This window comes from Schistocerca nitens, chromosome 2 (genome assembly GCF_023898315.1).
Source record: "Schistocerca nitens isolate TAMUIC-IGC-003100 chromosome 2, iqSchNite1.1, whole genome shotgun sequence".
Lineage (NCBI taxonomy): Eukaryota > Metazoa > Arthropoda > Insecta > Orthoptera > Acrididae > Schistocerca > Schistocerca nitens.
This window is the reverse complement of record NC_064615.1, coordinates 331700704-331712980: the sequence shown is the minus strand read 5'-3', so window position 1 is coordinate 331712980 and position 12277 is coordinate 331700704. Positions and strand designations below refer to the sequence as shown.

The 12277-nt window shown below is 37.0% G+C and overlaps 1 protein-coding gene across 2 annotated transcripts in view; it reads right to left on the bottom strand.

The window, feature by feature from the left end:
• LOC126236130 (TELO2-interacting protein 1 homolog) overlaps window positions 1-12277 on the bottom strand; it is a 153475-nt gene that overhangs the window by 66631 nt on the left and 74567 nt on the right. For both annotated transcript variants that reach the window (XM_049945207.1, XM_049945208.1), the window contains 2 exons: window positions 7219-7413; window positions 2835-3094 (listed from right to left, as the gene is read on the bottom strand). In XM_049945207.1, coding sequence (XP_049801164.1) covers window positions 2835-3094; window positions 7219-7413 — 455 coding nt within the window. The remainder of the gene's footprint in view (window positions 1-2834; window positions 3095-7218; window positions 7414-12277) is intronic.

Sequence of the window (12277 nt, the reverse complement as noted above, 5' to 3'; positions counted from 1 at the left end):
ATAAAAAAGAGGCTTCTAAAGTTGAAATGCAGGAAAAACTAGTAGGACTTAGTAATAAGATTGCTGATAATTGTAAAAGGTTAGAAGAACGTATCCAGGAATCGCGTGAGGAAAAAGCTCACATGCGAAATGATATTACTGACTTAACCAAGAGACTAGATAATGTCAATGTCTTAGTTGTAAATGAAAGAGAGAAAAATAACGATAAGTTACGAGATGAATTTTCTATGCAAACAGAAACTGTTCGTAGAGAATTATTAGAATCTATTAAAGAGGTTTCTACCAAACCTCTAGAGATTTCTTCAATAGATAATGTAGAATTAGAGACATTAACTCATCGAGTAGAAAAAGATCATACTGAAATAGAAAACATGAAATTTTTAATTACCGAAATATGCAGTAAACTTGAGACTTCCAAAGATAATAACATTGACGAAGGTACAGAGCATTCACATCGTGAACACAGTGAAGAATTGATATTAGCTAACCGCGTATCCAATACAGAAATGCGAATATAGGAAATTACTAAACGGTTATCGGAATTAGATAATAATGAAAACATTTCAAGCAGTAGAAGTAATAACGTAATCAGAGACGACAGTCGCATCGTGTTTGCTAGCTCGGACGACAACAACACAAATAAAGAAATCACAGCAAGCAAATCCGACGCAACTCCGTCTCTGCAATCTAAACAAAATCCAACTATGTCTCTCGCAGAATGTTGGGATGATAACGACAAATTCAAATGTAGCAAGTCGATTTCCTGTATTCAAACCAGGAGGCGAACTTCACCCTATAATCTTTATAAAAGCTTTTGAAACTTCATTATCTCCTAAATGGAGTAATGAAAAACGGATTCAATTTGTAATAGGACATTTAGAAGCAGAAGCTGCGGGATGGGCAGTACTGCATAGAACTGAATTTAGGGACTGGGATGATTTTGTTAAGCAGTTTAAACAAAATTATTCGTCAAGAGGAAAACAACAACACTTAACTTTTAGAGTTGTTAGACCCTCCTCATTCTAAGCGGTGGAGAGATTATAGGAATTATTTCGAATGGCATTTAAACCGTGCTAAATTAATTGAAGAACTGATTATTGAAAGTCATCTAATACGAGTCCTAATTAGTAGGTTACCATATTATGTAAAGGAAAGAAAAATATTATTCTACGAATTGTCTATCCAAACGAAAAGAATTTGCGAACTGATAGTTAAAAATGCTGAACGGAGAATTAAAAGTTATAATCACCATGCTATAGAACTCTCATTTCAGGTAGGAGATCTTGTATTAGTACGATCTCATCCTAAAAGTTCAAAGATCAATAAGGAATGTAGAAAATTCTTCTTTATCTTTGAAGGTCCATATGTTGTACATAACATTGTACATCCCAAAGCGTTACTTCTGATGGAACCTTCATCAGGTGTAATTAAAGGATTATATAGTGTCGATCAAATTAAACCCTTCATTCCTAAATAAGTTAATATTTAGTATATGTTACATATGGAAGAGCGTTCATAGTTTATTCATGTGAAGTTTTTCGTGATAGTTACGTGTTATTTTTAAAGAAATGACAGGAAGTTTAAACAAGTGTTCTACAATAATCTACTGGTACTTCAAAAAGGGAAAGATAACTAAAAGGGGATTTATATGGAAGAAAATTTTGTTATTAGGTCAGAAGGAATTTTGTATATTTTATATTTACTCAGATAGTAGGAACCAAAGGGGATGCTTAATAATTTTAGGGACCATGGGCGTCCAGAGCTATATGGCTCACGAGAACATAGCAGAGTGCCTTTAATAGAGATTTTTAATAGTGTTAATATAGAACACACCAAACGGGGCTCTCTCGCTTGTTTCTCCTAAATAAATTGCCATTACCCAACAAAGTGTCCGAAGGTAAAGAAAGCCGCGCCGAAATTCTAAAGAAAGTTTTGCTTGATTTCTTCTTGACCTCAGGCATAAATAAAGCATTAGGGAAAAGAACGACGTAAAGTAAATAGTACTATTAGTTATTGTGAGAAACTTATTAGTAATATACATTTTTGGAAAGAATAACTCTAGTAAATGAATAAAACTGAAACTAATCTATCACAATTTGAACGCTCTGTCCTACTGTAGCAACGTTAAAGAACGTACTAAATTATTATTTACTAGCAACTATTAAATGAAAAGGAGTAATCTCCATATATTTGTGAATTACCATAATAGCACAATTGAAAGTGAATGACAAATAGTCACCACAATATTGTCATAAAAGGATTGAATATATCTAAGAGCAAGGACTTTAGATTATGGAAAATGTGAGAAAAATGTATTAACAGTTAAATATTTGTTACTATTTTCTAATGTATCACTATACTCAATGTCCATCCTTCTTTCTCTTCTATCCTGTATTTCTCTTGTCACCTTACAGACCAGTGTGGCTTCAGTTGCCTGAGACTGCAGTTGTGTGTGAGTGTGTATATGTGTGTCTGTCGTCTAATTCTGATGAAGGCCTTACTGGCCAAAAGCTATGTGTGAGACAGTCATTTTATTGTGCCTATCTCTGACTCAGCATCTCCACTATATGGTGAGTAGCAACTTTCCTTTCATAATATTGGTAAAAATGTTATTTTTTTAAAAAAAGCTACTTAAAACTTAAGTTGTGACTTATGGTCCATAGTTTCTTATAGTCCCTAAAAAATGGTAACAAGTGCTATGACTGAGTACACGAATTACCTGGTTCTATGGGAAATCTTAGTAACACCTTACAACTGTGTTCCCTACACCTATGCCTAGATTTCACAATTTACACATATTTTATGACAAGGGACCACCTACTCACACCACTTACCTTGTGTGGGGAGCCAACTCGTTCTAGTGTAAGAAACAGTGTTCTCAATAGGTACTGAGGCACACTGTCTTCAGGCACCTTCTCATACATGATACCCACACCATCAACAAGTATGCAAGCATGCATCAAGTTGGTTTGGGCTGCCCCCAAGGGAACAGACTTTGTTACAGACAGGGGGCGGTACCACACAGCTGGTTCCAGATAAATGTCAAGGATGCTTCTCACTACAGGCCAAACTGATTGGTGTTCCTTGGACACCCCTGTGGAATAATGCATACTGATAAGCTATGAGAATTGGGCCGTAAGAGAAAATAAAATTGTTGCTACTCATTCACAGCTTTGCACAAGGTTCCACTTAAAACTGAAGCGTTATATATCTTCTATGAGGTTTTAAAGCTAAGTGTAAATAAATTACAGCTTAACACAATTAGGTAATATGTTATACTCAGGATTTGCTTCACTTAAATGGAATCCATTGAGGCATAATGCTGCCCTTTGCCTAGTGTATATCAAGCAGGAAAAAACTTAGCTTATATGAATTATTTCTTCTGTACCTCACTTAAAGTTGAATTTTGTTTTTGTTGTCTTCAGTATGAAGACTGTGGGAAGTTCTCCACAGTAATATATTCTTAGCGTAACTACATCACCCTACAGCCATTTGGAGCAGTTCTGGACTCCAACAATATTTATCCACCGCAATTCTCTCCATTACTAGGGCCACGAAAAAAATCATTTTACTTTGTGACGAAATTCAGTGTTGTTTTTGGCCAAATTCAGGATTGTTTCCTTGCCAGTATTGGTGTTGTTTCCTAGCCAGAATCAGTTTTGTTTTTCTTGCCAAAATTGGTGTTGTTTTTGTCAAGTTTAATGCCATTTTCTGTCAAATTTGGCATTGTTTATTGCCATATTCTATGTTTCTTGCCAAAATGTGTGTTGTTTTTGCACAATTTTGTGTTCCTTTGGCAAATGAAACACAGAGTTTGGCAAAATTTGGTGTTGTATTTTAACCAAATTCGGTGTTTTTTTGGCCAATTCAATGTTGCCTTTTAAACAAATCCAGTCTGTCCATTTTTTTTAACCAAATTCAGTGTTGGTGGTTTTTTGACAAATTCGATGGGGTTTTTGCCAAATACAGTGATTCTTTTTGCCAAATTTAGAGGCCCTTTTCGTCAAATTTTTGCCACATTCCTACCATTCAGCAGGAAATGAAACACGAATCCGCAGCTTTAAGGAGATCAGATGCCAAAAAGCACTTTTAACATTCAATAACTATCAGTTACTAATATTAGTAAATTTCCATCCTCGTTTTTATAACCAATACATCATAAAAGTCACCGATTTCATGCTATTTCACTAAAAACTGCGAATTTCATGTTATCGTTTTTGCAACATTTTCCTGTCCCTACCCATTACCTAATGCAACTATTCATTGGTGTCTCCAGATGTGTCTTATCAATCTACCACTTCTTTACGTCAGTCTGTGCCATTGATTACTATTTTTCCCAATTGAGTTTGGCACCTCTTCACTAGTTACTTGATCTACCTATTGACGATCTTCTGTAACATAACATTTCAAAAGCTTCTATTCTCATCTTTCCTGTACTGTTAACTATCATTTGTCTTCTGTACAATGTTGCACTCCAGACAAACATTTCAAAAAAGACTTCGTAACACTTAAATTTGTTTTTGGTGTTAACATATTTCAATTTTCCAAGAAAGCTTTTCCTGCTATTGCGAGTCGACATTTTATAGATAAGGTCTGTTCAAAAAATTCCTGTGATGAGAGACAACATTCTGGTTGCTATGAAAAACAGCATCCAATTTTAAGAAAACTATTTGGTGAAAAAATTTGATTTTTGCACATTTTACAGTCTGGTATCTTTGTTCAATGAAAGACTACATTTATTTTCATGATTTGTGATAGTTAATACACTACATCAAATAAAGTAATCCATTGCATGAAATTTTAAAGAGTTTGCACAGGTAAAAGCACATAGCATAAATTTTGCATATTGTTGATTTTAGTTCATACAATTTTGTGTATGAAATTTAGATAAGATATCAAAATTTAGTTTAAAATTGAGGGCAGAACAATATTTCATCTCATTCGTAAGTTACTTATTTTTTATATCCTTTTTACAAATGATCTAAGATATCAAAGCAAGATTTTTTGCAAATGGTAGCATGCAAAATAGCACAATGCTGTGTGAATAAATACTCAACATTTTTTAATTCAGCAAAATATGGAAGTATGTTGCCCAAAGCAGAAAGAGGTCGGCAGACTGGGACATGTAAACACATCAATAGCGCTTAAGGAAAATTCAAGGGTTGTGTTTAAACAAGTCCTCAGCACTGGGCAAGCAGTGGAGCAGGATGAGTTAACTCAAAGGATTAAAATTTAAAAGTAAGGTATGTGCACACAGGAAACATGTTTCTGAGGTAGTAACGACCTGGAACTTACAACTGGAAACTGGAGACACCAATTCAAATTTCTCCATATTGCAAGTACTTGTTTAACAGATAATAACAGCTAATACTGGAATATGTGATAACATTGTTATCCTTTCATATACTCTTTGTCATGGAACAATGCAGCCATATGTCTTAGGATGGGAATTTGCACTGTTGAGTATTTTTTCTGATTTTAGGCTTTCTTGGCGCATGATGGTTTTGAAATATTCTCAGCTATTCAGACAGGCGATCCAAGTCATTTGATATTTAGACAAGTTGATTTGTTGCAATTTTCTGGGATTCCTGATGACTATCTTCTGCAGGAAGATGGCATACAGCAGAAGATAATCAGCCCTCAGTATCACCTGAAGATGACGACAAGTCAGCTTGCTGAAATATGGCACCATTTGGACAATGCTACCTGGCTGAATAGCTGAGCATGTTTCATCAGCCGATCATGTTTCAAAATGGGTATTACTGTTGTCGTACAAAGCATCAGCCCACTAAGACAGGACGTACGATCTCACAACCAATCAGCAAAAGTTCAGAATCTCTTCAAGATTAGGCACCAGATTAAATTATCTATTTTGCACACAAAATATGTACAACCACATTGAATATAATCAATTTTGATGTTAAGTAACTAGTCAAATTCTAGTAGGTCACTTCAAGAAATTAATGCTATGTACTTCAACAAGTGATGTGTTTTCAAGCAATGACAATGTTAAAGAAGCTGCCGAGTCCCTTCCAAGCCGCTTTTTTCCACAGTAACCTACTTAAAATATTTCTTCCAAATTTGTTGTTTACAAATTTACAGTAGATACAAAGAGACTATGTTTTTCTATTGTTAAAAATATTCTAATATTCTAAATATTCTAATTTCTATTGTTAAAAATATGTCTGCTTGTGTCTGTATATGTGTGGATGGATATGTGTGTGTGTGCGCGAGTGTATACCTGTCCTTTTTTCCCCCTAAGGTAAGTCTTTCCGCTCCCGGGATTGGAATGACTCCTTACCCTCTCCCTTAAAACCCACATCCTTTCGTCTTTCCCTCTCCTTCCTCTCTTTCCTGATGAGGCAACAGTTTGTTGCGAAAGCTTGAATTTTGTGTGTGTGTCTGTGTTTGTTTGTGTATCTATCGACCTGCCAGCGCTTTCGTTCGGTAAGTCACATCATCTTTGTTTTTAGATATATTTTTCTATTCTTTGGTAGATACACTCCCTAATGACACCCATGGTTAATAAGGAGAGCAAATTTAGGACGAATTGTGAAATACACAACCAAAGTATCAAAAGTAATATTAGCTTCTTATACACAATGCATCACTAACTGGGGATTCAGAATTGAGTTTTGTGCTTTGGTGTGAAATTCTGTAACAGACTACCAATATACATCAAATAGGAAATTGAAAATAGCATGAAAACTGAAAAAAGCTTCTACAGTTTATCACAATATTTTGAATTAGGGATGGAAATTCTGAATAACTTAAATTTTTATTAAACAGATCTTGATTGTCTTCAGTGACAGATAGCTGATAGTGGACTGTGTACAGTTACATAAACATAATGTTTGAGAGATATTAGGCAAACACAACATCTGAGTAGTGTAAGAGGAGGAGCAGCCGCTTTTTAAAAGTAGTTTTTCTCTTTTATAGTAATCCAAAATCCGAATGTAATTGTCGTGATCATCAGTGTGATCAGATTAGCAGTAGTCAATTTCTTATAAATATAATCTTCAGAAGTAGCCTCTAGTGATCAGACACCCAAAATTAACACAATTTCTCAGTTTTAAAAATAGTTCAAACTAACTTCAGAAACACTAAGTCAAATCAGATAAAAACTTTTAATAGCAAAAAAAAAAAAAAAAAGGGCAACAACCCAAAAAGGACAACAACCCAATGCAAAGAAAAAGTTGTTAACTATAGAAAACATACCTGCAATTACCATATTTAAGATCAAAGCAGCTTCTGTTTTCTCAAAGACCAGTTGCAGCAATGTGTCAGCTACTGTATCCAAATGTCCACAACTTCCAAGGAGCTTGCAAACCTTTTCCAGAGCAGCAACAACAGAAGGTGCAAACAGATGACGCATACTTCGCCATGGGACCCTTGTAATGGGAGCATCGTCATCTGCGGGTAATCATTAATGGATCAATGTACAAAGTTCTTTCTATCATACACATTTTGGATTAAATGACAGCATCACTGGGGTAAGTATGGTAGACAAATAATACATACAAAATAAGTTACAAGACGGGAGCAGAATGACGTACTGCATGCTGTCATTAAATGGTTGTTTACTGTATTTTCACATCAGACTAATGATAAAGGAAAAACATTTTTCAAATGATTATAATTTGTTTGTGAAGTGTTCTTTAATCAAATATTGCTTTTCCCCAAATCTGTTCCACAGCATAGCTACCACAAATTTATTACATGTAGTCATGTTCCCCATATGCTGTCTGTGTTTGTGATGTCTTCCTGTGATTGGCATATGTAAACTTGCACTTTGAAGAGAGTTTAGGTAAACCCGAGTACTCTGTTACATGCTGTCACACTGTTTATCATAGTTCCTTGTCTTATATATTTAATAAACATTTAGTGAGGGGCATTACTAACATATGTCTTTACTGCTCACAATTATAGTAATGGTCAAGCGAAAACTGTTTCTACTTTACTTTGTATGTATTTAACGTCAGTAAGCATTTTAAGTAAGAAGTCATGAAACTTCCCTGGCAGATTAAAACTGTGAGCAGACTGGGACTTGATCCTGGGACTTTTGCCTTCTGTGGGCAAGTACTCTACTGACTGAACTACGCAAGTACAACCCAGAAACTGCCCTCACAGCTTTACTCCCACCAGTACCTTATCTCCTACCTTCCAAATCAACACTTCACTGCAAACTGAAAATTCATTCTGGATGAAGGCACATGGAAAGAGTACAGTGGTTTCATCAGTTACTTTTTAAGCCAAGTCATTTATATACAGCAAAAATAGGACACATCTCAGAACTGACCCCTGCGGGACTTTGTACTTGACTTTTTTTGCTCAAGGCTGTAAAAACCAGAAATTCTCAATGTTTCACTGCCTTCGTGAGGGAGTTAGAATGAAAGAGAATGTCTTGGCCAATAACATCAAAGGCTTTACTAAGATCAAGAAATATACTAGATAAATACACTGAAGAGCCAAAGAAACACCTGCCTCATATAGTGTAAGGCCCCAATGAGCACTCAGAAGTGCTTCAACACAACATAGCATGGATTCGACTAATGTCTGAAGTAGTGGTGGAGGGAACTGACACCAAGAATCCTGCAGGGCTGTTCATAATCAGTAAGAGTACGAGGGGGTGGAGATCTCTTCTGAACAGCACATTGCAAGGCATCCCAGATACGTTCAATAATGTTCATGTCTGGGGAGTTTGGTGGCCAGTGGAAGTGTTTAAACTCAGAAGAGTGTTCCTGGAGCCACTCTGTAGCAACTCTGGATGGGCGGGGTGTTGCATTGTCCTGCTGGAATTGCCCAAGTCCGTCAGCATGCACAATGGACATGAACGGATGCAAGTGATCAGACATGTTGCTTACGTACATGTCACCTATCAGAGTCATATCTAGATGTATCAGGGGTCCCATATCACTTCAACTGCACATGCCCCACACCATTACAGAGCCTCCACCAGCTTCAACAGTCCCTGCTGACATGCAGGGTTCAGGGGTTTACGAGGTTGTCTCCATACCCATACACATCCATCCACTCGATACAATTTGAAATGAGACTCGTCCAACCAGGCAACATGTTTCCAGTCATCAACACTCCAATGACAGTAATGACAGGCCCAGCGAGGCATAAAGCTTTGTGTCATGCAGTCATCAAGGGTATACGGGTGGGCCTTCAGCTACGAGGGGGGACTAAAAAGAAACCAGACTGAGAGGGCACTGCCACTCATAGACGTAGTGCAGGGTTCTCACGCTAGATGGTGTTAGTAGAGACCTTCGTGAAACAGCTGTGCAGACGGCGTCAGTGTAGAGCTGAACGTGCAAGTGTGGTATTGTGTTTCTCTCTGACTGTTGGCGGGTTACCTCTGCGAAGTCGTTATGACAACTTTAAAAGAACAAAGAGTGTGTATGAAATTTTGTTTCCTGCTTAAAAAAACTGCAATGGAAACACACCAAATGCTTCAGGAAGCTTTCCAGGAGGACGCTATGAGCCGCACACAGGTTTTCGAGTGGTTTGGGCGCTTTAAACGTGGTGAGATATGTATTGAAGACCAAGCTCGTTCTGGACGCCCTTCAACATCGCGAAATGAGGAGAACATTGAAAAGGTCTGCCTAAAGATCAACGAGGATCATCGCCAAACGATCGACCAAATTTCAGCAGAGACAGGAATCAGTTGGAGTTCGTGCCAGCGAATTTTGAGTGAGGATTTGCAGATGAGACATGTTGCTGCTAAATTTGTTCCGTGCCTTCTCACACAGGAGCAAAAAACCATCCGCATGAATGTGTGTCAGGACTTGAAAACAGAGATTGCACGTGATCCAAACTTCTTGAACGAAGTCATTACAGGGGATGAGAGTTGGTGTTACGGGTATGACCCAGAAACCAAGCAAGCGTCAAGCCAGTGGAGGACTCCCAACTCTCCCAGACCAAAAAAAGCAAGGCAAGTGAGGTCAAATGTGAAGACGATGATCATTGTCTTTTTTGATGTTCGTGGAATTGTGCATCGGGAATTCGTAACTCCTGGCCAGACTGTTAACCAGCACTTTTACTTGGATGTTTTAAGGCGTCTGTGAGAGGATGTGAGGAGGAAACGCCCAGAACTTTGGCGATCAGGTGACTGGTTTCTGCATCACGACAACGCTCCAGCACACACGGCCTTACGAGTGACCCACTATTTGGCATCTCAGAGGTGGTCTGTCTTTCCCCATGCTCCGTATTCGCCGGTCCTAACCCCGTGCGACTTTTTCATATTTCTACGAATGAAAAAAATGCTAAAAGGGGAGGGTTATGACCATGTAGAGGTGGTAAAAACAGCTTCGCAAAGGGTACTGGACAATATCAAACTTGAAGAGTTCCAAACATGCTTCCAATAGTGGGAAAAGAGACTTGACAAGTGCTTCGCACATAATGGAGAGTATTTTGAAGGTGACTGAAGTAATTTTGTAAAAAGGTTCATCAATAAATTTTTTATGACAACAATCCGGTTTCTTTTGGGTCCCCCCTCATATGGGCAGCCAGATATGGCCCATATCGATGATGTTTCGTTGAATGGTTCGCATGCTGACACTCGTTGATGGCAAAGCATTGAAATCTGCAACAATTTGCGGAAAGATTGCACTTCTGTCACATTTGGATCCCATTCTTGTGGGATCTTTTTCCAGCCGCAGCGATGTCAAGAGATTTGACCAGAGTTCTGATATTTACAGTACACTTGTGAAATAGTCATGTAGGAAAATCCCCACTTCATCGCTACCTCGGAGATGCTGTGTCCCATCGCTTGTGCACCGACTATAACACCATATTCAAACTCACTTAAATCTTGATAACCTGCCATTGTAGCAGCAGTAAGCAATCTAGCAACTGCGCCAGACACTTGTCTTATATAGGCATTGCCGACCGTAGCGCCATATTCTGACTGTTTACATATCTCTGTATTTGAATACACATCCATATAACAGTTTCTTTGGCACTTCAGTGTATGTTTATCAGCTACTGCTGTCAGTATCTCACTTAAAAAGTCCAAAATTTCTGATTTGTTTGATTTTCCAGCTCTGAATCCCTACTGTAAGTCATTTATCAGCATTCCTTTTCTTAATAAAGCTATTAAATCTTCTAAAGAGCATTTTTTTCCATAATTTTGCTGAAGCCTGACAAAACTGATACTGGCATGTAGTTAATTTCACATTTGGTGCCCTTCTTTGCATAGGTGTTATTTTTGTCATTTCTAGTCTATTTGGAAATACACTGCTCTCGAACAATTAGTTTACACTGTCCACTTGTGGTTGTACAATAAATGTTGCAGTAGCTTTGACGATAGCATCAGGTATCTCATGAGCATCCAGGAATATTTATTACGTATACCATTTATAACGTTACATAGCTCTTTAGGTGTTGCTGCAAACATGAATAATGTCTTTGAATGATTTTTTTTTTTTTATCTAACTGTTTTTGCATGTTGTAAAGATGCTTACGATGACATCTACTGCTGTACTATTTTGAGAAATAACAGTTGAAAGCACTAGCTTCGTGTCCGTAGTCTGGTAGTTTATTGTTATTCTTGATTAGTACTACAGCACTGTGATTTAATTACCTTCAGCTACATAATTTGAAATAACTTGTGTTCATACTCATTTGTATCTTTTGAAGTAGGCAATGAAGGCAGAACTAGTATTTTGCTTTGAGAACTTATACACACTCATCTTATTTTGACGTGATATGTTTATCCCTTATGTGATACATTTGTTTGTTTTTTGACAGAGTTAAATGTAGCTGTTTTCTGGGAAGAGCTATTTTTAAAAAATGCTTAAATCTGACCATAAACTTATATTTCTCACTGGTACCATTACAGTAGTATACTTAATTACCGTTTGCTCCATTCAATAGAAAACAAATCACTCCTCATTTTCAGTATTGAAACTCCTTACAGTATTTAGTATTTATTTGAACCTCTTACAACATTCATTGTAAAAATCTGAACATAGTGATCACTGGAACCTGTGTTACAACTGTAACAAACCTATAATACTGTCTTTAAATTTCCTGGCTTTCAGGAAATCAATAATGAAGTCACTACATATGCTTACATTTTGTTTGAGAGTTTATTTCTTCTGAAAGTTCCCCCCACATGGCGACAAAAGAAGTTTTTTGTATCCATCTGGTGACCTGCCTACGCAAACAATAATTCTATTTTACATTGATAATTCAACTATAGTAAGTCATATAACTTTTTCATTTTGCAAATTATTACAATTACTGAAAATATAGTGCAAACAATGAAAAG